The sequence below is a fragment of the Schistocerca nitens genome, chromosome 1 (assembly GCF_023898315.1).
Source record: "Schistocerca nitens isolate TAMUIC-IGC-003100 chromosome 1, iqSchNite1.1, whole genome shotgun sequence".
NCBI lineage: Eukaryota > Metazoa > Arthropoda > Insecta > Orthoptera > Acrididae > Schistocerca > Schistocerca nitens.
Window position 1 is genome coordinate 623,807,101 of NC_064614.1, and position 27,065 is coordinate 623,834,165.

The following is a 27,065-nucleotide window of genomic DNA, read 5'->3' on the forward strand; positions in this document are numbered from 1 at the left end:
GATGAGGGAAAGTTGACAAGAATTCAAAACCAAGGAAATGGATGAACTGGAATGGGGTCTTTATTAGTGAATTGAAAGAAACATTCCGGTAAACACCAGCTAAGAGAACTGAAATCACACATCTACTACCTGTGGATTTTGTAGACAGATGCCCTGACTCAGAAGTTTGTTAGGAAGTACAAACAAATGGTGGAAGGAACTTCACCTACAACATGGAAGTCATCTATCTAATAAACTTCAATGTTTGAAGTGTGTAGGTGAAGTACATGCAATACTCTTTTTATGAAGATTCTAAGATGCTTTTTCACCAACGTGGAATAGTAAAAAGAAAAAAAGGATAAAATTTTTAACAGAATATCTAAAAGGTGAACCTGGAGAACGGGGAGTCCTTAATGTAAAGGAATATTCCGAGAAGCTATTCAAATAGAAATATTGGCCTACAAGAGAACAGCAGAAAATAAACCAGGAATTACTGGATCCAAGACCATACAGCCCTAAATGTGGAGGGTTCTGTAAGTATTTTGAATGTCACCTAACAAGGGTAAAGTTCTTACATGAACCAATAATGGAGACCCATCTAATGAGAGTATTAACCAGTAGAACATCCAAAATATATATGGGAGAAAATTAATGGGAAGGAGTGGTCAAAAGATAGTTCAACTGTAAGTTACTTGGAACAATTGGGTTGTTGTTGTTGTTGTTGTGGTGGTCTTCAGTCCTGAGACTGGTTTGATGCAGCTCTCCATGCTACTCTATCCTGTGCAATCTTCATCTCCCAGTACCTACTGCAACCTACATCCTTCTGAATCTGCTTAGTGTATTCATCTCTTGGTCTCCCTCTATGATTTTTACCCTCCACACTGCCCTCCAATGCTAAATTTGTGATCCAAGAATGGTCAGATTCACAAATGGAGACTTAACCTAATGAGGGATTGACAGTAAGTGAACGTACTTGCTACTGCACATTAAAGAAACAAGAGACTGACGGGCCATACAGGGTATCAAATATCAGGCAAGAAGAACAAGGGTCAGGTCTAACGAAGGGGAACAATGAAAAAACAGAATTGTTAAGTTTAGAAAATGGACTGTATACTGCAGAGCAAATCAAGAGGTATATTGGTGAAATGCAACAACACCAGTTGACCTGGAGGAACTGCCATCTGTATATCATAATGACTATACTAATCTTTACATTTTTGTAAGCTCTGTACTGGTTCTTGTTTCATCTTACCAGGAAAGGTTTTCATCTCTTCTGAAAAGTCTTTTACTGACTGTAGTTAAAGTGGTGGTGTTAGTTGGCAGCAAATTCTCGTAACACAAAACTTTGGCTCGATCCGCAAACGATAGCGGTTCACGCAGTTTGAGACAAGGTTCGGAACTGCACTGCTGTCAGTTCCAAGTGACAGTTGCAGTACGTGTCTACATGTACTTTACACTTGATGAAAGTGTGTATTCCACAAATTACGTGTCAGCCACGACAACTCGAACCAATGGAATAAAACTTCACTAACTAACTTGTTACATCATGTATAATGCTTGGATTGAATACAACATTCACACTATGAAACATTCATTGGCCGTTTCATAGCACCTGGCACAGGTGTGTAGAACAAATCAAAACTCCACCATCATTCATGACTCGCATTATAGTGCAAAATATGATAATATAACTGTGTTTCTACAACATATACTAAAAGAGACTATTGCCTGCTAATCATTTCAGGATTCTTCCAATGAGACGAGAAAATGGAGGAACATGCTTTGCAGGACTGTCAACAATGAAACCAGGGATGTAGCTCCCCTGTCACGACAACTGACTGCTAATACTTAACACTAGAACAGCAGAAGGAGTCAAAATGACCTACCATTCTTTTCTTCAGTGTCATACCCAATTTTTTTGACTTTATTCATGACATCATATGACTTTCTCCCCTTTATAATGATGTATTAGGATTTTCAAAATATTTATATTTTATTGGATATTTCTCTCGACGTACCTAGAATGACAGGAGGAGTCAATTTGACACAGCTGTAATTTCTTATCTGAATATGTATAAATAATCCAAAAATGAAGCTGCAACAATTAGCAGAGTGGTTGCCACTCCCTGTTGTGTCTGTGTGTCCCACACTCCAATCTGCCAAAGTTTATACCGTGTAATTCAGGTAATATCATTTGTCCATTGTAATGGGACACCCTTTTTTAACATAACTTTTTGCTTATAGAACTATCCTATATCAGGATTAATCCCGAATCTGGTACAGTGAACATTCTCAGCTGTTTCACTGAAAGAGTTTCTTTTGATTTTTGTATAAGATGTATTACATTTCAGACTAAAATATATAAAAAGAAATTAATTTGTTATACTTCGTATGTGCGGTTAAAATTATTCTTCTTTTAGAAATATTTTGAATCACAAAATTTCTGGTATACTTAAAATTCATATTATTAATTGCACAATCTAACACTAATTATTAAATTTATTTCTGGATTAATTTATAAAATAATGTTATATCTTGGTGATGATTCTTCTTTTGTCAAGAAAGTTTATGAAGTCTTGCTTTGTAAACTCTTTGGAATATTGTGAGTACTGCAGAAAGTTAGCAGTAGTGGGCATGCCTCTGATGTAACTACACATTTTTTCTTTTTTAATTTTGTCTGCAACAATGTAATTGATGATTGTATGAAAATGTAGATTGTGAGGTCAGTGTGATACACTTACCTATTTGATCCTCTGCTGCTTTCACTATTTCATCCCTCAAAGCTACCCATTCTTCTTCTACTGTATTTCTTTCCCCCATTCCTGTCAATTGTTCCCTTATGCTCTCCCTGAAACTCTGTACAACCTCTGGTTCTTTCAGTTTATCCAGGTCCAATCTCCTTAAATTCCCACCCTTTTGCAGTTTCTTCAGTTTTAATCTACAGTTCATAACCAATAGATTGTGGTCAGAGTCCACATCCGCCCCTGGAAATGTCTTACAATTTAAAATCTGGTTCCTAAATATCTGTCTTACCATTATATAAACTAACTGATACCTTTTAGTATCTCCATGGTTCTTCCATGTATACAACCTTCTTTCATGATTCTTGAACCAAGTGTTAGCTATGATTAAGTTATGCTCTGCGCAAAATTCTAACAGGCGGCTTCCTCTTTCATTTCTTACCCCCAATCCATATTCACCTACTATGTTTCCTTCTCTCCCTTTTCCTACTCTCGAATTCCAGTCTCCCATGACTATTAAATTTTAGTCTCCCTTCACTACCTGAATGATTACTTTTATTTCATCATACATTTCTTCAATTTCTTCATCATTTGCAGAGCTAGTTGGCATATAAACTTGTACTACTGTAGTAGGCGTGGGCTTCGTGTCTATTTTGGCCACAATAACACGTTCACTATGCTGTTTGTAGTTTACCCGTACTCTAATTTTTTTATTCATTATTAAACCGACTCCTGCATTACCGCTATTTGATTTTGTATTTATAACCCTGTATTCACCTGACCAAATGTCTTGTTCCTCCTACCACCGAACTTCACTAATTCCCACTATATCTAACTTTAACCTATCCATTTCCATTTTTAAATTTTCTAACCTACCTGCCCGATTAAGGGATCTGACATTCCACGCTCCGATCCGTAGAACGCCAGTATTCTTTCTCCTGATAACGATGTCCTGTTGAGTAGTCCCTGATGTTATCAGTGGCAAAATATTAAAGGAAATGCATATGTTAGCGCATTTACATTTAGGATGGTTGGAATGTTAAGTTGACATAAGAACAACTATGATTCATGCTACAAAGCAGTCAACCTTACTCCTTAAACATCACTGGTTTCTGGAACTTTCGCAGCTGAGCTCACCTTTTCCTGGCAGGGCATTGTCTTGCTATTTGACATCAACAATGTCCAAGCATTACTGGTCTCATGCACATACACTCCTGAAAATTGAAATAAGAACACCGTGAATTCATTGTCCCAGGAAGGGGAAACTTTATTGACACATTCCTGGGGTCAGATACATCACATGATCACACTGACAGAACCACAGGCACATAGACACAGGCAACGGAGCATGCACAATGTCGGCACTAGTACAGTGTATATCCGCCTTTCGCAGCAATGCAGGCTGCTATTCTCCCATGGAGACGATCGTAGAGATGCTGGATGTAGTCCTGTGGAACGGCTTGCCATGCCATTTCCACCTGGCGCCTCAGTTGGACCAGCGTTCGTGCTGGACGTGCAGACCGCGTGAGACGACGCTTCATCCAGTCCCAAACATGCTCAATGGGGGACAGATCCGGAGATCTTGCTGGCCAGGGTAGTTGACTTACACCTTCTAGAGCACGTTGGGTGGCACGGGATACATGCGGACGTGCATTGTCCTGTTGGAACAGCAAGTTCCCTTGCCGGTCTAGGAATGGTAGAACGATGGGTTCGATGACGGTTTGGATGTACCGTGCACTATTCAGTGTCCCCTCGACGATCACCAGTGGTGTACGGCCAGTGTAGGAGATCGCTCCCCACACCATGATGCCGGGTGTTGGCCCTGTGTGCCTCGGTCGTATGCAGTCCTGATTGTGGCGCTCACCTGCACGGCGCCAAACACGCATACGACCATCATTGGCACCAAGGCAGAAGCGACTCTCATCGCTGAAGACGACACGTCTCCATTCGTCCCTCCATTCACGCCTGTCGCGACACCACTGGAGGCGGGCTGCACGATGTTGCGGCGTGAGCAGAAGACGGCCTAACGGTGTGCGGGACCGTAGCCCAGCTTCATGGAGACGGTTGCGAATGGTCCTCGCCGATACCCCAGGAGCAACAGTGTCCCTAATTTGCTGGGAAGTGGCGGTGCGGTCCCCTACGGCACTGCGTAGGATCCTACGGTCTTGGCGTGCATCCGTGCGTCGCTGCGGTCCGGTCCCAGGTCGACGGGCATGTGCACCTTCCGCCGACCACTAGCGACAACATCGATGTACTGTGGAGACCTCACGCCCCCCGTGTTGAGCAATTCGGCGGTACGTCCACCCGGCCTCCCGCATGCCCACTATACGCCCTCGCTCAAAATCCATCAACTGCACATACGGTTCACGTCCACGCTGTCGCGGCATGCTACCAGTGTTAAAGACTGCGATGGAGCCACGGCAAACTGGCTGACACTGACGGCGGCGGTGCACAAATGCTGTGCAGCTAGCGCCATTCGACGGCCAACACCGCGGTTCCTGGTGTGTCCGCTGTGCCGTGCGTGTGATCATTGCTTGTACAGCCCACTCGTAGTGTCCGGAGCAAGTATGGTGGGTCTGACACACCGGTGTCAATGTGTTCTTTTTTCCATTTCCAGGAGTGTACGAGTACATGTGAGGACAGTAGTAGTTCGGGTTTCACAAGAAGTGGCGACATGTAGGTGTGTCGAGCATGAATTGTTTGAAGAATTTGCTGGAGCTGAAAGTATTACATTGGTTCCCATGGTGCAAGTAATTTAAGAATGTCTATTGGCAAAAAGGAGCATACAATAATTTATTAAGTCTGTGGACAAAAACGGCATCATGATTGTTAGTAACTTACGTTGGCACAACATATCGATATTTGAACATAAGTGGAAAGGTCGCCTGGAATAGTGATAACCTATTCTATTAATATGAAAATGCAATGCAGCAATGTTTTCTTCAGCATGGAAGTGGAATAAGCGTTAACTGTTAAGACAAGTGTAGACGTGTAGGCATTGTTAGAGAGCACGTTACATGTCTGAAGGTCAATAAAACTAAGTAACATGATCTATGATGTTATTATTTCAAAGTGACAATTTCCCATTTTATAACTGAGGCATAAGACACATGGGTTCGTATTAGGCATACGGTCCCGTTCATTTAGTAGTGAAGTGTGTGATCAGTGGTAAAAATTAATGAACAAAACACATTAAGGAGGTTTACTGTTGGCTTATGGTGCAAAGACTGTTGCTTTTTGGGGAAGACTAGAATTGGCATGCAAAAATGAGAAAAAATAGTGAGGAAGTCCATATGCAGACACGGTAAAAAAGTGTGTCGCCACCAAAGAAACTGTGTGTGAAATACAAATATTCAGCATCTAGGATAGCAATGGTTTGAGATGACCAGTTCGATGATGCATAGGGTTCAGCGTAATTTCAGCACCACACCATGACACAGCAACAACAGTTGCAGAAAGAGTTAAGTGTTGCAAGAATGACAGCTGAGCATAGTCTGAATTTGCTGCTGCATGTGAAACTTGTTGAACTATTTATCATGTGACAAATAGTGTGTGAGGAAAGTTAGTTAGGCTTGTGTTTTGTACTTTTGATACAAAGTGTAAAAAATGTCATCAGTGAAAGAGCAAATACCAGTAATTACATTTGTGGGAGCTCAGCTCGGTAAAGAGGATGAATACAATAGTGTAAGATTCAAAGATTCCAGTTTTGAGAATATGACTAAGGGAAAATCCGTAGACAAGGAATTAAAGGCAGAATTACAGGCAAGTAAAACAACACCGGAGACATAAAAACAGTCACCCCCAGATACTAGTCAGTTGAATACAGATGGATTATTCAATGAGAGATTGGAAAATCAACAGAAATTTGTGAAGGAAAAGGAGGAAATGAAATTGATATTTAGAGAGATTGAGAGGAAATGGCAAAGGTTTTTAAGAAGAGTCGAGAGGAAATAATATCAATGTTTAATCAGAATGGTGAGGAAATTGTGAAGATGTATGTGGGTCGAGAGAGCCGCAAAGATATCCGAGGAGACACAGAGGGCGAATGTTTGTACAGAAATGCAACACGAAGGTTCAAACAAAGCATGCAAAGATTATTGTTACAAGAGCTGAAGCAGATTGTCATTAAACCAAAGCAAAATTTAGAAGAGAATTGTCAGCTCCTTAGATAGTGAAGAGAAACTAAGATCCGTTGTCTTAAGCAAGACAAAATTTTAAATTTGATTTGCAACTGCCAGTACAACTGGAGATATGATGGAATGTGCTCTGAATTTTCGGAGAATGAATTAGATAAATTGGTATCAGTAAGCACCATATGAAAAAAAAGCCACATTACTCACTGGGTGACCACACTTGCCATACAAAGTTCGTAGTAATTCGATTGGCACAAAAATTGAAACTGAAGAGCAGATACAACAATATCTGTACCAGAAGAGAGTGAGGAGAAATGACAGGAGTCGAAGATGAAATACAAGTGAAAGTAGTAAAAGAAGACAATTAGAACCACTAATGCTCACAAGATGATTATAGCTCACCTAGTTACAGACACCAACACACAAGGAGACGGAAACAAGGTTTGGCGCTGTAACATCATAGATTAAGGGTCCTCATTTCGGCATTTCACTTTTGCATATTTCTCATTTTGCTAATAATATGCTCCTTAGCTTTTTACAGTTGAATTGATTAACAAAGTCTCATGTACTGTTTGTTCATTTCAGCCTGTACATATTTTGATGTTCTTTAAATGCTGTAATAATTATTGGAAGCATTTCTTCCCTTAAACTTCTGTAAAAAATTCTCGATGTAGAATTTGTTCTGTGACACAGTTGTAAAGTTTTGAATATAAATTATATACGAAACTGTGCTTTAAAAGGAATTTATTTTTTCAGTTTGTACTACATCAGACGACAATTTTGTTATATGAGGGAGAAATTTGAGGGGTGAACCCATGAAAATAGTCTGAAGTGATCCCCCTTAAAAATAAAAATTGGTGTGACACTGAAAGACTTGACACTGTATGCACCAAAAAATTTACACACACACACACACACACACACACACACACACACACACACACACACACAGCGCACGGCCAGAGTCTGCCTTATGTGAAAGGACCTATGCAAAGTACAACAAGTACATCTGAAAGGCACGATTCCACCTGAACATTTACAAAGACGTAAATATTACACAATGGAAGAAGAGATGCAAGAAGAAGCAGAATAAAATGGCAAGGTGGTCAACAACAATGCGATTCAGCATGTTGTAGACTCACAACAAGACCAAGTGCCAAACGCAAAATAAGAACTGTTTCATCATTATGAACAGTTATTTATTCTATGTTTTTGTTAATGTGCTGTGTGTGTAATTCTAACAACAAAGCAGACTCGTTTTTGTGTACTGTTGAATTCTTTTTTTTCTTTACTTAGCATTCACAAATATAGGGATTGAGGAAATAAGTGTGTTACATGCAGCGCACATTTTGATTTTTATTGCACATATGGGCATTATGCTACTCTGTTATTCACATGTCGAGACAACAGTGAAGTGCAGCTATGATGTGCTGTAGTCCAGCCCCAGTTTGGCTCGTTCTCCGCCAAGGCCAACTGCAAAAGTGGAGGTGCTGCACACACACCCTGTTCACTCTACACTACTACTGGGCAGCTAGAAGGTCACTGACCCCACCCCCATAGTTGACTGCCGACAACACTCGCTGCTTGCTGCCCTGATGCTGTAGTTTGCATCCCAATCCATTTTCTGCTGTAGTACACATAAAAATTAGCTGCCACTACCCTCTATCAGTGAGTGTGCATGTAGTTTTGTAGTGTTGCACAGCAAAGTAAAAATGCCAATTACGAGTGTTTCTGATTAAGCAGATTAATTACAACTTATTCCTTGTATTTTTCAAACGTTTTCTAACCCTAAGTATCACACTTTCTGTTTATTTTTCATTTACTCACACAAAAGAATAAACTTACCTGTTTCTTAATGTCATGCCACCTAATATATAAATTATGATTACAACATATTGTGTTTCTGTGCCAATAGATGTGGTGATATACAATAGAATGTTTTTTCTCTTTGATTAGAAAGTACTGACGTAGACAGCAAATATTTTTGTTTTATTTTTCTAGTTCATCCTACTGACATATCCTAAGTAATTGGTTTGACTTTCACTTGAGAAAGGATGCTCTATTTTATGTAGTCTCAAAATGCTTTACCATGTCAGAAACATTTAACTTATTAGCTTCCAGTTTGATGAATAAGTAAGTTGCCTTTGATTGCTTCAATGTACTAAGCTACATTAAACTTCATGAGTAGATTCCTTTTGCGTAGACTCAGCTATGTTCATGTAAATGGGATATTTTAATTACTGTAATTGATGAGCTTGTAGAAATATGTTTGAAGGAGGTAGAAGCCTTGAGTCATATTTTTTAGTGATCCCAAGCTGCATAATAAGAAGGTAACCAATGTTTTGAGGAGTCTAAGTACTGATGATTTTGTAATGACTGTTTTTTCACACAGACTTGCACATGTTATATGTTTATTTATATGAAGTTGTCTTTACAGTAATGAAGTATGATCTTATGCATAGAAGAAGTTAGTGATCAGGATAAGCATTATGATACAGAGATTTAACTGGATTGCCCCCAGTACCTTTACACATTATTTTCATCGATACTCATTACGTATAACTGTACAAGAGAAATTTTAATATTTTTTGTTGTTTAGATATATGACCAATTTCACTTTTATACATATTTTACGCCTGCTTATCACATCTATAAAACAGATTTAATTATTGGTGTAGGGACAAGAGCATGTGAAGTGTGTGCGATATTTCTATTTTATTACAGTAGGACATCTCAGGAAGTAGCCACTGCTATGTTATTCATTACTGTGTGATCATTTGCTCCTCTGATAAGGTTTGGCTTTTTTTTTATATCTCTAGTTTGCTTTTGGGTACTGAAAAGCTTTGGCATTGAAAAAAGCTACTGGGGAGCTGCAAGGAATAGTATTATCACTGATATCATGCACAAAATAAAATTTACAAAGTCATATCACTAGTATTATTTAATGTCAACCATGTCAAATTGGGACTGGTGTCAAGCACGTATGTGTAAGGATACTAGTTCAGGTTTTGTAAAGAGCTGCTGCATGCAGTTACGTTGCACATAAATTGTTTGAAGAATTTGTTACAGTTTATTAACAATTTCAAAGTATTACACTAGTTCATGGGATAAAAGTAATTTAGGACTATTGGCAGAAAGGCATGCAGAATGATTTATGAAGTCTGGAAGAAACACCATCATGGTTATTATTAACTTCCATTGACGCAACATACTGATATTTGAAAATAAGTGGAAAGTTTGCCACGAAGAGCGATAACCTGCTAATTTAGTGTGAAAATCCAAAGCAGCAATGTTTTTGTCTGCATTAAAGTGGAACAAGTTAAACTATTAATACAAGTGTTGATGAGTCTAGGCATTGTTGGGGGGCATGTACATGCCTGAAAGTTAATAAAATGAAGTATCATCATTTGTACTTTTACTTCAAAGAGAGGATTTCCTGTTTTATAAGCAAGGAATTTTGATATTTGTGAAGTATAAGAGACACAGGTTCATATTCGACACTTAGTCAAGTTCATTTAGAAGTGCAGCACATTCGCTCTGTCTAAGTTCCCATAACAGAGCGTGATAGTCACAAAAATCAACAAAGTAGATTAAGAAGCTTTTAGAAGATGGCATTCCAATTCAGGGTTGCATATTTGTTTAAATATATTCTTTGGAGGTGCTTTCTAGATGAAGATGACATAACATTAGTGTTACTGAGCGAAATCTACTCAGTATGACATTGTATACTTATGAGAGAAAAAAAGTACAAGTTTATTTGTTCTACCTGGAAATGAAACTGCTTTGCTGGAAACAGTCACTAAAGAAACATTATTAATGTACTTAGTGCCTCTTATAAGGCTTCTGAAGACTCCCCCCCCCCTCCCCCCCCACAAGTAAAGCTTTTAATCTCGATTGTGAACCATTAACACAAACTGAACACTGACAAAGAGTTATAGCAGGCTCTCATAAAATACTCAAATGGTTTTGTTCTATACAAACAAGACTGGGGTTTCCAAACCATTCCTCTGACAGAACACTTTGAGAAATCTGCCACTCTGATGGAACACCTTTATTTTGAAGGTTGATAGGACTTTAAAAATGTGAAAATTTGTTTTGTTCAGTGATTGCTTCAATTTTAAATCTTAGCTCATAACAAAATCTTAATGAATTTTCAAAAATAATTAGTATCTTTAAAATAACGGGGGACGGGAGAATGTTAAGACACCAGTTGCTACATTTAATAGTTTATCATGGAGCACTTATTGACTTTTCGCAGAATACCAGTGTTCGGGGAACAGTTTGGGAAATCCTAGTGTTAGATACACCCATACCTCTTAATGATGATGATAATGTAATAAATACAGATCAATCACAGATTGGATTTCTGATATGTTGCTGCCACAAGAAGTACACGGATGGAATTTTAACTAGCAAGTAGGATAAAACGTGCACTAATTGACTGCTTCATTACACATACAAGGTCTGTCCAAAAAATTCCAGAACTCCGTGCACAAATTATTATTATTATTTTTTTTTTTTTTTTGTGGGGTTTTATGGCGCTCAACTACTGAGGTCATTAGCGCCCAGTCACAAATGTAACTGCACGTATAAATTGGTAAAACTCAAGTGGGGGACACAAGAAAGTGCTTACAAAGACGCAGATAAAATAATTAAAAGATTTAGATGTTTTTGGATAAGTCCGTCAAAGTAATAAAACGAAGAACACGAGCAACTGCTCGAGCGTCATCAGCTAAAATTTCCTGTAGGGTAGAGGGCAGAGACAGGACAACACGAGATTGATTAAAACGGGGACATGACAATAAAACATGGCACACTGTCAATGCATTACCACAAGGGCACTGCGGGGCGGGGTCACCGGATAGCAGGTAGCGGTGGCTAAACCGGCAATGCTCAATCCGCAACCTAGCCAAAATGACCTCCTCTCGCCGAGATGGTTGGGAGGAGGTTGTCCAAGCTGTTGGGAACAACCCCACTAATGTCAGACGATGGGACACAAAGGGAGGCTGGCCGAGTCAGGAGGACTGCAGCCTTGGCCGCAGCCTCATTCCCAGGCACTCCTACATGGCCTGGAACCCACATAAAGCTAACAGGAGTGCCATCATCAGCAAAAGAATAGAGGGATTGCTGGATCCGTTGCACCAAGGGATGGACCGGATATGGAGCTCCAAGGCTCTGAAGAGCACTGAGCGAATCAGCGCAGAGCACATACAGAGAATGGCATTGGCGGCAGACATACTGAACGGCCTGAGAGAGAGCAAAAAGCTTGGCCATAAAGCTGGAACACTGGTCGAGGAGCCGGTATTTAAAGGTGACGTCCCCGACGATAAAGGCACAGCCGACACCATCGTCAGTTTTGGAGCCATCAGTGTAAATAAAGGTGTTATTGGCGAGTCGCGCACGAAGTTCGACAAACTGTGAGCAATACACTGCATCTGGAGCAGCCTGAATTTGAACCGGAGCCTGGAGCCAAGGTGGTGTCGGGCTCTCACCCTCTCTGAAGGTGGCAGGGAGGGCAAAATAAAATTGTCTAAGCAGGTGACGAAAGCGGACTCCAGGGGGCAGCAGGGCAGACACATACAACCCATACTGACGGTCGAGAGAATCGTCGAAGGACTGATAAGAGGGGTGGTCGGGCATTGACAACAGCCGGCAGGCATGCCAACAATGCAGTACGTCGCGCCGGTATGTCAATGGTAATTCAGCAGCTTCAGCATAAAGACTCTCGACGGGACTGGTAAAGAATGCTTCGGTTGCAAGACTTAACCCCCGATGATGGATGGAGTTGAGACAGCGTAAGAGGGATGGCCGAGCAGACGAGTCTCCCATAATCCAGCTTTGATCGGACTATGGATCGATATAAGCGAAGCAGGACAGTGCGATCCGCTCCCCAAGATGAACCACTAAGAACACGGACGACATTAAGAGAACATGTACAACGGGCAGCCAAATAAGAGACATGCGGAGACCAACAAAGTTTCCTTTCCAATGTGAGCCCTAAAAACTTCGTTGACTCCATGAAGGGGAGAACAACGGGACAGAGATGTAAGGATGGTGGAAGGAATGCTTTACATCGCCAAAAGTTGATGCAAACCGTCTTCTCTTCAGAGAACCGGAAGCCATTAGCCACATTCCATGAGTATAGGCTGTCAAGAAAACGCTGAAGGCAGCGCTCCAGGAGGCATGTTCTCTGGGCACTGCAGTAGATCACGAAGTCATCAACAAAAAGAGAGCCGGAGACATTAGGTGGAATGCAATCCATAATGGGATTGATCGCTATGGCAAAACGGGGCTACGCTCAAAACAGAGCCCTGAGGCACTCCGTTCTCTTGGAGGAAGACGTCGGAGAATACGGAACCCACACATAACCTAAACATTCGATCTGTTAAAAATGAATCAATAAAAAGGGGCAGGCGACCACGTAGGCCCCACCTGTGCATAGTGCGGAGGATACCTCCTCTCCAACAGGTATCATAAGCCTTCTCCAAATCGAAGAACACCTACCGTTTGGCACTTTTGCAAAAAGTTGTTCATGATGAACGTCGACAAAGTCACAAGGTGGTCAACAGTGGAGCAGCGTCGCCGAAAGACGCATTGAACATTAGTAAGTAGCCGTCGAGATTCAAGAATCCAAACCAACCGAGCGTTAACCATGCGCTCCATCACCTTATAGACACAGCTTGTAAGAGGAACGGGGCGGTAACTAGAAGGAAGGTGTCTATCCTTCCCGGGTTTGGGTATGGGAACAACGACAGCCTCACGCCAACGCGTGGGGACCTGACCTTCGGTCCAGATGCGGTTATAGGTACGAAGAAGAAAGCATTTGCCTGCCGGAGAAAGGTGTGTCAGCATCTGAATGTGAATGGCATCTGGCCCCGGAGCAGAGGACCGGGACAGTGCAAGTGCACGTTCTAGTTCCCACATGGTAGAGGGGCACTATAATCTTCCAGATTCAGCGAGTGGAAGGAAGGTCGCCGAGCCTCTTCTGCCTCTTTTCTGGGAAGGAAGGCAGGGTGGTAATGGGCGGAGCTTGAAACCTCAGCAAAAAAGCGGCCGAAGGCGTTGGAGACATCCACAGGGTCCACAAGTACCTCATTACCTGAAGTCAGGCCAAGTATCGAGGAGTGGGCCTTAACGCCCAACAGCCAGCGCAGGCCACCCCAAACGACAGAAGAGGGAGTAAAACTGTTAAATGAGCTTGTGAAAGAGGCCCAACAAGCTTTTTTGCTGTCTTTGATGACTCGACGACAATGCGCCCGGAGCCGTTGGTAATTAATACGATTCGCCAGCACAGGATGGCGGCAAAAGGTGCGTAAACCACATCGTCGAGCACAGATAGCGTCTCTGCAAGCCTCATTCCACCAGGGGACTGAAACGCGTCGTGAAGAAGAGGTAGTACGAGGAATGGAACGTTTGGCAGCATTGATAATGACAGCCGTGAGGTATTCGACCTGACTGCCACAGCTGCGAAAATATTTGTCTGGAAATGTCGCCAGGGAGGAGTCAAGTCCCCAGTCAGCTTTCGGTATGTTCCAGCTCGAGGGACATGGGGATGGGGTGTGATGCAGGAGACGAACGATACAGGGGAAATGGTCGCTCGAATAGGTATCAGAAAGAACATACCACTCGAACCGACGGGCAAGAGTGGTAGAACAGATCGAGAGGTCCAAGTGGGAGTAGGTATGAGTAGAGTCCGAGAGGAAAGTCGGGGTGCCAGTATTGAGGCAGACAAAATTGAGATGGTGGAAAACATCCACCAAGAGGGAGTCTCTCTGACAGGATGCAGGAGAACCCCAAAGGGGATGATGGGCATTGAAGTCGCCAAACAATGAAAACGGCGGCGGAAACTGAGCAAACAGGTGCATCATGTCAGCCCGACTAACTGTGGATGACGGAGTGTAAACAGTACAAACAGAAAAAGTAAAGGCAGAAAGAGTAATACGGACAGCTATTGCTTGGAGTGGGGTGGTCAACGGGATGGGATGGTAATAGACATCGTCCCAAACGAGCAACATGACCCCTCCATGAGCTGGAATACCGTCCACAGGGGTTAGGTCAGATCGCTCGGAGGTATAATGGGTAAAAGCAATACGGTCAGTTGGGCGTAACTTTGTTTCCTGGAGACCAATGACGAGTGGACAGTGCAGGCGGAGGAGCAGTTGTAATTCCTACCGATTAGATCGAATACCTCTTATGTTCCAATGTAACAGAGCCATCGCAAGTCAGAGAAAGGGGGAACAAAACGGGGGAAGAGCGGGTCACTTCGACGGCCGCGGAGGGCCAGGTTTCGAGGGAACATCGCTACAACCGTCCGGAGGTGGATCCTGTTCCATCAAGTCATCGCCAGCTGCGACCACATTCCTGGGTTGCGCAGGAGGGGCAGCATTGTCCACTGGCGACAGGCCTGCTGAGCGCCTGGCAGCAGAGCGTCCCAGAGAAACTGAGGACAGCCGGGAGCAGCGACTGTCGGATGGAGCATCAGACGAAATGTGCCGGGGTGGAGAGGGGGATAAAGACGACTTCTTTGAGGCCTTCTTGGAAGACGTATGAGTCACAGGGATGGTAGGCTGTGGGGGCTGGACCCGAAGAAAGTCCTCACGCTCGGGGTCCTTTTTTGAATGCAGGACCTCGAAAGCCAGGGTCGTAACGTTTCCCCGATGGACGCCTGAGAAGAGGATCGCTTCTCAGGCAGCAGAGGAGGAGGAGGAGGAGGAGGAGGAGGAGGAGGAGGAAGGGTGGCCCCTGGGGCAGAGGGGGCAGGGGCTGCGAGGGAGGATTTGGAGGGGAGGGATTTGGTAAGCGGAGGCATAGACCCCAGATGGGGTGAGGAGGTGGAGGGGGGACAGGATAGAGGTGAGGATACTGCAGAAGGAGTGGACACGACTGAAGCAAATGACGTTGTCAACATCACGGGATGGAGGCAGTCATATTTCTTCCTGGCATCAGAATAAGACAGACGGTCCAAGGTTTTCAATTCTTGTATCTTCTTCTCCTTCTGATAGGTGGGGCAGTCGAAAGATCTAGGCGAGTGGAGGCCAGGACAATTGACGCACCGAGGTGGTGGGGTGCATGTATGTCCCTCACGAAGAGGACGTCCACAATCGCCACAAAGGGGCTCAGCTTCACACCGTGACGACACGTGCCCGAAGTGCAAACATCGAAAGCATCGCATAGGAGGCGGGACGTAAGGTCGCACGTCGCATTGGTAGCACATCACCTTTACCGTCTCCAGGAGAACATCCCCCTCTAAGGCGAGGATAAAAGCCCCAGTGTCGACGCAACGATCTTTGGGGCCGCGCTGGACTCACCGGATGAAATGCACGCCACGGCGCTCCAGGTTGGCCCTGAGCTCCTCATCAGATTGCAGCAGGAGGTCCCGATGGAAAATAATCCCCTGCGTCCTACTAAGTGCCAGATGTGGGACAATGGACACTGGGATGTCCCCTAGTCGGTCGCATGCCTGGAGCGCCGCCGACTGTGTAGTGGAGGTGGTCTTTATGAGAATGGCCCTGAACGCATTTCACTAAGAGACTCGATTTCTCCGGAGATATCCTCGATACGCTGTACAAAGAACATAGGGTTGGAGGTGGCGAACGTCCCCCCATCGGTCCGAGAACAGACTAAATAGCGGGGGGAAGTATTTCGCCCCAAGCTGGCGGGCCTGTCCTTCCTCCCAGGGAGTGGCCAAGGGGGGAAAGGCAGAAGGACCAAAACCAGAGACAAAGACAGAATCTTTTCTCTTAGAAGACGTGGCCGCAGAGCGACCTGATGCATGTTGACGTTTCACCTGCGAAACGTCCGCCGCGATACCACCCACTCCGACCAGGGGCTCTCCCCACGGGCGCCACCCAGCCTCAGCAAGGGCCACCTGGCAGGATGACCGCTGCCGGGAGTCCTGATGCCCCAGGTAGACGGGCATCTACTCCTTGGCTTACGTGGGGAGGGTGCAGCTCAGGTATTGGCAGTACGATCCCTGTGTGGTCAGGGGGCTACAACCTAGAGGGTACATGACAACTCCATCTAAACGGGCTGGCTACCGTGCTGGATTTCGGGTGCCATGGGAAGTTCATCATGATTGAAGGTGCACATGGGGACGCACTACGGGTGTAACATGTGCAACCCATCAGGTGTTTAGCCTCAAATTGATGAACAGTGGGTGCAGTTACAACGCCGTTACGATGATGAGTGTCAAGGTCTTAGTGCACTGATACACCACATAAGGCGTCCTTCCCCAAAAGGCTCGTACTCTTGCAGAATTTTGAAAAATGGAGGTCAAACCCCAATGGGGACCATCACATTGAAGGCCGAAACTCCTTTTAGTCGCCTCTTACGACAGGCAGGGATACCTCGGGCCTATTCTTACCCCGGACCTGCAGGGTTTTTTTTACATTTACCTTCTACTCACTATGCATGGTCTCCTTTGAAATACTCTCCTCCACAATTGATACACTGCTCCTGACACTGTTCCCACTTGCAGAAGCAGTCTTGGTATGCCTCTTGCTGGACTGCATGAAGTGCCGTCGGCAAATTTTCTTTTATCTCGTCTATTGTTTCAAATCTTCATCCTTTTCGACAGGGTTTTCAGCTTTGGAAATAAAGTAAAAAAGAATCTGCAGGGGCCAGGTCAGGTGAGTGCAGAGGATAAGGCAGCACAGTTATTTTGTTTTTTGTGCAATAGCTACACACCAACAGGGATGAATTCCCAGGTGCATTCTTATGATGCAACAGCCATGAATGATCTTGCCACATCTCATGCCGTTTCCTTCTCAAATTTTCTCGCAAACGTTGCAACACATCCAGGCATTACCATCAATCAATGGTTTGTCCTTGTGCAATGAATTCATGATGAACTAATTCTTCAAAGTCAAAGAAAACTATCAGCACAGCTTTGCAATTAGACCTGACAGGACAACCTTTTTTTGGTCTTTGAGATCCTTTCCTGACCCTTTGTGAAGACAACCTTGGTCTCAGCACCATAACCCTAGACTCACATCTCATCGCCAGTTATGACTCTCTTATGGAACATCTCTTTCTCATTTGTGTGATCCAAAAGCTCTTCACAGATTGCTACGCAAAGGTCTTTCTCATCCTGACTCATAAGCAATTGGACGAACTTGGTGGAAACTTGACACATTTCAAGATGCTATGTCAGGATTTCCTGACATGATCCAACTGGAATGTTACATTCTTCTGGAATCTTTCCAACAGTTTGTCTTTGATTAGCAGCACAATTTCACTGGTGTTCCTCACATGAGTGTTGTCGGTAGACTTCGTAGGGTGTCCAGAATGAGGGTGATCTTTAACTTCTGTCAGGCCAATTTAAAACCGTGTGAACCATTTGTAACACCAAGTACAGCTTAAGCACTCATCACTGTAGGCTTCCTGGATCATTTGGTGTGTCTCTGAAAAGGTTTTCTTGAGTTTCACACAGAATTTAATGCAGATATGTTGCTCACCGAACTCTGTCATCTTGAAATTCGCACACTGTGTGACAATGTTCTACTCAATAGAGCACTGAACAGTATCTAACACACATACAACAATGAAGCATCCAGTAGGTACACATTAAACACAGGTGTGTGCTGGGATGGCAACAGCATTTCGCTCCAACACACCATTGGTGCAAAATTACCAAAGTTCCGGAGTTTTTTGAAAAAAACACACACACACACACACACACACACACACACACTCTCTCTCTCTCTCTCTCTCTCTCTCTCTCTCTCTCTCTCAATGAATTAACGAGGTGGGAGTGTGATCTGATGTAATCCGTGTTTCAACAAGTAACAGGAGAAAAACTAAATACACTCCTGGAAATGGAAAAAAGAACACATTGACACCGGTGTGTCAGACCCACCATACTTGCTCCGGACACTGCGAGAGGGCTGTACAAGCAATGATCACACGCACAGCACAGCGGACACACCAGGAACCGCGGTGTTGGCCGTCGAATGGCGCTAGCTGCGCAGCATTTGTGCACCGCCGCCATCAGTGTCAGCCAGTTTGCCGTGGCATACGGAGCTCCATCGCAGTCTTTAACACTGGTAGCATGCCGCAACAGCGTGGACGTGAACCGTATGTGCAGTTGACGGACTTTGAGCGAGGGCGTATAGTTGGCATGCGGGAGGCCGGGTGGACGTACCGCCGAATTGCTCAGCACGGGGGGGGCGTGAGGTCTCCACAGTACATCGATGTTGTCGCCAGTGGTCGGCGGAAGGTGCATGTGCCCGTCGACCTGGGACCGGACCGCAGCGACGCACGGATGCACGCCAAGACCGTAGGATCCTACGCAGTGCCGTAGGGGACCGCACCGCCACTTCCCAGCAAATTAGGGACACTGTTGCTCCTGGGGTATCGGCGAGGACCATTCGCAACCGTCTCCATGAAGCTGGGCTACGGTCCCACACACCGTTAGGCCGTCTTCTGCTCACGCCCCAACATCGTGCAGCCCGCCTCCAGTGGTGTCGCGACAGGCGTGAATGGAGGGACGAATGGAGACGTGTCGTCTTCAGCGATGAGAGTCGCTTCTGCCTTGGTGCCAATGATGGTCGTATGCGTGTTTGGCGCCGTGCAGGTGAGCGCCACAATCAGGACTGCATACGACCGAGGCACACAGGGCCAACACCCGGCATCATGGTGTGGGGAGCGATCTCCTACACTGGCCGTACACCACTGGTGATCGTCGAGGGGACACTGAATAGTGCACGGTACATCCAAACCGTCATCGAACCCATCGTCCTACCATTCCTAGACCGGCAAGGGAACTTGCTGTTCCAACAGGACAATGCACGTCCGCATGTATCCCGTGCCACCCAACGTGCTCTAGAAGGTGTAAGTCAACTACCCTGGCCAGCAAGATCTCCGGATCTGTCCCCCATTGAGCATGTTTGGGACTGGATGAAGCGTCGTCTCACGCGGTCTGCACGTCCAGCACGAACGCTGGTCCAACTGAGGCGCCAGGTGGAAATGGCATGGCAAGCCGTTCCACAGGACTACATCCAGCATCTCTACGATCATCTCCATGGGAGAATAGCAGCCTGCATTGCTGCGAAAGGTGGATATACACTGTACTAGTGCCGACATTGTGCATGCTCTGTTGCCTGTGTCTATGTGCCTGTGGTTCTGTCAGTGTGATCATGTGATGTATCTGACCCCAGGAATGTGTCAATAAAGTTTCCCCTTCCCGGGACAATGAATTCACGGTGTTCTTATTTCAATTTCCAGGAGTGTATGAAGGATTTTCTTTGATACAAAATACACAGAATTTACATCTTATCTATTTACAATAACATTCAGTCACTTAGCAATGTGTTTTGAAGTTACTATGGACTACATATCTACACCAAGGAAATGAAGCAATGTACATTAATCTATGTTCTTCCTTATTCATTTCAATGGGTGCTCCAGACACATCTTGCATATTAAGAAACTTAACCTAATTCGTTTTACCACCCAGCTCTACATTTTTTTCAGGCAATGAATAATAAACGTTAAGATTTCAAATTTTCTTGTTAGTGATATAATGCTAACCTAACTGCTGTTAAATTATGTGTGTATAAAATCCTTGGCTGTTGTTTTATTGACATTGCTGACTAATCAGTGTAGCTGTTCCTTCCAGCAAATCAACAACAGAATTCAATTACTGCAAGTCAAACCCTTTTAACCAACGTCAGCCATCTAGGCAAATCATAGCAAAAAGTACATTTCAGTTTAAAACTGGTCTGGGTAACAAAAGTAATCAGATTCAGTACAGTGAGTCTCAAAAATTTAGCTGTACTAATTACAAACAAAGGAGAGCAATTATAAGTATAGCAAAAGGAAAGTACAGCTCAGTAAATTTGACTCCATTGAATTGTACAGAGATTATAATAACAACAAAAGTCTCTCAATAATGAAATCATGCTCTAGTATTAAAGTTCATCATCTATGTCTATTTATTAGGGCAAGAAGGAAAGGAAAATTTATGTAACAGTAATTCTGCATCATCCAGCTACTGAGAAATTGTTTGCTAAAGTAATAAATTTCACAGGAGATTAAAACTAACCAGATCTTAATTCCATTCGGTTCATTTCCAGTAGTGCATCACTCTCCATTTTGAGGTCCGATGTGGAATGCCTTCTCCCTGAAAAATGGTTAAGAACATTTAAACAGTATCTTTGAAAGAGAGAGCAAGAGCTCTAAATCGAATGACAGAATCCTTCCTTTATTTAATTACATAAAGATTCAGTTTTCGTTCCATACATCCAAAAATGATATGATTCTCGTGGATGTGGAACCTGTTAAAGAGTAACACGGAAAACACAGAACATTTGAATATAATACTTACTACCCAGATTATTTGTCAGGAGATTGTCAAAATATGTGAATATGTTAAACTGGAACTGCTAATTTTTACAGAATACATGGTCAGAATGAAACACAGTTACGCTTGTAATAAATTTATCATACACAAAATACCTAACCAAGGCTTGTGACCATATGCTGTGAAAACTTAAAACTAACAGGCATTTTTACTTAAGCTGATCTAACAGTCCCTGATAAAGATATCCAACTACAGAGAAGGAGTTGCCTATCAAAAAGTCTTTCAAATGCTGTTTAAACTGTGCTTCACCTGAAACCAAGTTTTTAATGGTCGCTGGCAATTGACTAAAAATGTGTGTTCCTGAATACTGGGCCCGTTTTTGGACCAAGGTAAGTGATTTTGGGTCTTTATGTAGATTGTTCTTATTTCTAGTATATGTATTGAGCTATTGGTTGGAAATAGAAACATGTTTGAAACAAATTTCATTAAGGAATAAATATACTGGGAAGCCGTGGTTAGAATACCCAGTTCCTTTAACAGTTTTCTACATGTTGTTCTTGAATTTACACCATAAATAAGTATTATTGCACACTTTTGCACTTCTCAAATTCCTAATCAAATGAAGATTGATTGCTTATTCTACACATATTTTACAATGATACCTGGTTTCCTGTTATAACAATGAAAATTATTGACAATTTAATGTAAACGGATGGATTTAAAAAAAAAAAAAAAAAAAACACTACTCACCAAGTGGTGCCCGGAGAACACACACACACACACACACACACACACACACACACAGAAAGGTTTAACTTTTACAAGCTATAGGAGCCAATGTCGTCTTCTTCTGGCAGAAGAGTTGAAGGGGAAGGAATAGGGACAAAGGAAAAGGACTGGAGAAGTTTTGGTGAACATGGTACAGTTCAGAAAGTCACCCAGAACCTCAGGTTGGGGGAGACTTACTGGATGGGGTGAGAAGGAAACACTGATTATTGGGGGCTGCACTAGCTCAGATTTGAAAACGTGAGAGCTTAAAGATGGAAGACAGGGTAATATGCAAAACAGATTACTGCTAAAACACTGTGCATGAGTTAACAGTGAGTGATAGGCTGTGCGCTTTGTATGTAACAGGTGGGAGTGGGTGGCGGCAAAAAATAGACAGGTCAGAAAATAAAAGATGTAGAAAAATAAAACTGAGTGAAGAAAGGGGTAATTACTGTCAAGAAATTCTGACACAGAAGACATTAACGTAAATTAAGGCCAGGTGCATGGCTACCAAGGACACGTTGTAGCACTAGTTCCAACTGCAGAGGTCTGAGAAAATGGTGTCTGGGGGAAGAATCCGGATGGCACATATGGTGAAACAGGCACTGAGGTCACAACTGTCTTGTTGTAGAGCATGCTCTGCAACAGCATATTGTGTGTTGCCAGAGTACACCCTCTGCCTATGACTATTCATCCTAACAGATAATTTGGTGGTAGTCATGCTGCTGTAAAAGGCAGAACATTGTTTACATTGGTGTGAGTACCACCCAGTTATCATTCAGGATGAATGGGCATAGACAAAGGGTGTATACTGACAACATACAACATGGTGTTGCAGAGCATGCTCTACAAAAAGGCAGTTGTGACCTCAGTGCCCGTTTCACCATATGCGCTATCTGTATTCTTCCCCCAGACATCAGTTTCTCAGAACTCTGCAGCTGGAACTAGTGTCATGACATGTTCTTGGTTCTCATGCACCTGGCCTTAATTTATGTTAATTTCCTTTCTGTGTCAGAATTTCTTCACAGTAACTACTCCTTACCTCACTCTGTTTTACTTTTCTGCATCTTTTATTTCCTGACCCGTCTATTTTTCACTGCCACCCGTTCCCACCTCTGTTACATACAAGGCACTTAGCGTATCACTCACTACAAACTCGTGTACGATGTTTTAGCAGTAATCTCTGTCTTGCATATCACCCTGTCTTTCACCTTTAAGCCCTCAGGTTTTCAAACCTCGTCTGGCGCAGTACCCTACACTCAGTCTTTCATTATCATACCATCAGTAAGTATTCCCTGGCTTTTCTGAACTGCGCCCTTTTCCTTCATCCCTCTTCTTCCCCTTCAACTCTTCTGCCAGGAGGAGGAGCCAATGGCTCTGAAAGCTTGTAGCCTACCTTTGTGTGTGTGTGTGTGTGTGTGTGTGTGTGTGTGTGTGTGTGTGTCACTACTTGGTGAGTAAATTTTTTTACCTATCCATTTGTTTCCTGTCACTCCATGGAGTCGCCAATCAATAAGACCAACCCGTTTTTCAGCACTGCTTGTGACACTATAACATTCTAATTTACTTTGTGATTATTCATATTCCACTGAAAGGGTTTCATTGTGTAATTTCTCTGATATCACTGAAACAAAAGATTTAATGAAGACAGAATTTCCACCGCTTAACTGATCAGTTTGCGGCAATCTCAAGAAAGCAGTTGTCACAGCACTTTGCAAATACTGGAACTCACAATACTTTATTATATTCTATCATGGCATTTGTACAAAATTTATCCTGAGCAAAGTTCTAAATGCCCAGACACACTGCCTCCATGCTAATTATCAAGAAAGAAAAGGTAATAATACAGTTGGGAAGGTAAACAATGAAGAGCAAAATACATCTTTGTTATGGCCCATAGGACCAAAAAAGTCTTTCAGATGTGAACAACAATAACCAACATTTGGTAAGCATAATTTATCTGCCTTAAAACTGTTTGATAAGCAAGCAACTCTATATGAATGTTCAGAGCGGCATTAAACCAAATTCTGGAATAGGTGACTGACCTTAATGCCAAGAGATGAAGTGAATGGACATGTTTCCTAAAAGTTTTAATTCCACATTCAATTAGATACTGCTACAATAAACCTAGTGGATAATTAAGAACAAGCTGACCTAGACCTAAATTTCCTTGAAAGGGGGAACAATGAAACTATCTTGGGCATGCTCTGAGTACAACATTTTCCCATGAGAATCCAGATTACTCCTAAGCAGTATTACCTTGCATGCTTTCATTTCCTTCATTCACTGAGAGTTCGGGACAAACCTGTTTATGATGATGCCTACCATTAAAATCATACTTGGTCTTAATTAAAAAATTTTATGTACACCGCTTTTTAATATGCATCTTTTCAGCAAACAAAAGGCAAATTGTAGTGAGAGATCTCTGGTTCTGTAAACGGGACATAATCTATTTCAAAAAAAGCTTGTGCCAAAATTTATGTGAAAAACTATTTCAATCCCAACTTTGTGGCTCTTAACATCTTACACTTTAGGAATATCTGAAGCCACAATGACAGGGAAATATATCTGTACACTAAAAAGAACTAACGCTCATAAATTCAGTGACCACGTTTTGTTTATGTGTATCATGGAATACCTCCACAAAATTGGGAGTTGTTATATTTACAGTGTTTCCTTTTTAAAAGAGCATTATGTGTGACCATTTAAGTAACTTCTAGTAGTAGTCATTGAGAAAAGACTGACAGCTGTCAATGCAATGACTTCTTTCACTAAATCTATTATGCGAAAAAATATTAGTGGAATAAGCACCCAGCACTAATGTTTCTTGGCACTGCCATACTGATATCGTTTCTTCCAAATCTTTCACTAAATTCCAAACGTGGGCAATCCCAACTGATAGCATTAATTGTTTGAATTTGTTTCAACTGTTTCTCCAAGTACATATTTAATTTATGCAACAACGCCAAATTTAGTAGCAAAGATGCACAGAAAAGTGAACACTTTCATATTACTGGACAGTGATGTCAACAGTTTAACTGGGAAACTTTAGTACAGAACTACACAGCTCTTGTTATTATAGACACTAACTGTTGTCTGTTGGCATTAACTTTGTTTTTCTGATTATACTACACAAATTAACATGGTTTTAATGAAGTTCCATAGCTGGCCAACACAGGTTAACGGAAACGTCCGATTCCACCTGTTCCGTTGACCATATGTGAAGTACTCCAATGACATGAAAACTTTGAGCAATATATGTTTTGGACACAATTATTGCAGCCCGTAATTTAACCAAATACACCAATAGATAACGTCACTTGACGGTGACTGAAGACTTCACACTTCCATAGACAGTTGTCCACAATGGTTACCTTATGCCAGAAGTACTGAATCATTAGTTGCACATCTAATTCTGCAGTTTCAGTACTGAATGGGTGACAATGTTACGGAAAACCAAACAATACCACTGTACACATCATTGACCAAAATGTTAACATTGAAAGACCACACCCAATACTCTCAGCTCAAACACTTCATTAAAGTGCTTTGAAGTAAGTGCTAAGTATGTTTGGGTTCCCACCTGGCCTCGGCATGCCACAGTTCAGATCAAGTTTACATTATTTGTAGCACACCTGATTTCCCACTCTGTCCTTAAAAAAAAATTATCCTGATTCCAGTCTTAGGTTAACGCTGATTTCAACCTTGCCTCTGCCCGAGAAACGTTTTAAACGGGCAAAAATACCATCTAATATGGACGCAGACAAATAACTATACACAAAAGGAGAAATAACAATTACGTTATCGTTAGAAAATGAGGATCAGCTTATTGGGCTTCTCACTGCATAAAACACTGAACTGTATACAATTATTAGGGATTACAACAGCAACACCATCTAAATTTCTTCTAACACGTAAAACTCAGAGCAGGAGGATGTACCGGTATTATTTCGCCAATTACTGGGCAAAATACATATTACAAAATTCATTCATATCCGACTCCAGGTGAATAACAAGTTTGTATTTGTCATACGTGCGCTAAGCAGTAGGTGTAACAATGATATCAAAAACAACCGCTACCAATTCATCTCCCCCTCGACATGCATTTGGTTCAAGCTTTACTACCGACCAAAAGCATCTTATATTTACGTGTTATATATCCTTAACTTATCCATAGAACGTAGTATTTAACATGTTTTGAACAGAAAGTCAAGTATTTTATCTTGCGGATGCATATTCACAAACCGTATATTATAAGTGTATTTAGAAACAAACATTTGGTACCTCTGTACACAGAAGTTTTACGCACTGACAACTTCACGAGTTCGAACACCCAAATCTAACATCAACCAACTGACATGTAAACAGCAACGGTCACTAACACGTAAAACCCGCCTTTGATTCAAACACACACATTTGGCCAATACGGAAACGAACGACAAATGCATGCGCTTAGTACCAAATACCAACATTGAAATAGATATTTACTTTAACCTTAAATAAATATGCAAGTAAATCGCAAATTCAGTACAAAAATTCGAAACTAGCAATAGACACGCAAGTTACAAAATGATTTGGCAGAGTGAGTCATAACTTTTTAAATAACAAACGATTATGTAGTGTCGATCGGAAATATCTATATCTGAAAAGTTTGCTGTTCGTCAGATTCTCATTTTAGGTTTCGGCCGGTAAAAATATGTAAGACACTATACTACCAGCAGTATTAATTGCTTTATTGTGTGGAGAGAGCTTCAAATAATATACGATAGATGTGAATTCGTCTCATCTGAGGTGAGTTGTAATTCCTGCGACCATCTTAAGAGAGTAAATCGATGTCTGTTGTGCAATATGTTTATGTACGATAATATCATAGTCGAAATGTATCGACACATACTGCATAAATTGATTTCATCTGCAATTTTTTACATGTTGCAGCCCTGTCAGCAATTGTGATAAATTAATACTCAGTTGCGAAACTGAGGCGGATCTTTGACGTATTTATTTGCTTCATTTGCATCCACTGAAACCGGTGATAGATCGCGAATACGTATTTAAGAACTAAAATGTCAGTTAACTAAATGTTAAATGATAACGTCGACGTCAAATGAGGACCAATGAAGGTATGCTCATTGAAATGGAATC

General features: G+C 42.5%; 1 protein-coding gene across 1 annotated transcript in view; it reads right to left on the reverse strand.

Moving 5' to 3' along the window:
• LOC126257631 (uncharacterized) overlaps positions 1–26,681 on the reverse strand; it is a 163,061-nt gene extending 136,380 nt beyond the window's left edge. Inside the window, exons 1-2 of the mRNA XM_049955579.1 lie at positions 26,639–26,681; positions 20,898–20,975 (exon numbers count right to left, since the gene is read on the reverse strand). Coding sequence (XP_049811536.1) covers positions 20,898–20,946 — 49 coding nt within the window. The 5' untranslated portion in view covers positions 20,947–20,975; positions 26,639–26,681. The remainder of the gene's footprint in view (positions 1–20,897; positions 20,976–26,638) is intronic.
• Positions 26,682–27,065: the final 384 nt, after the last annotated feature.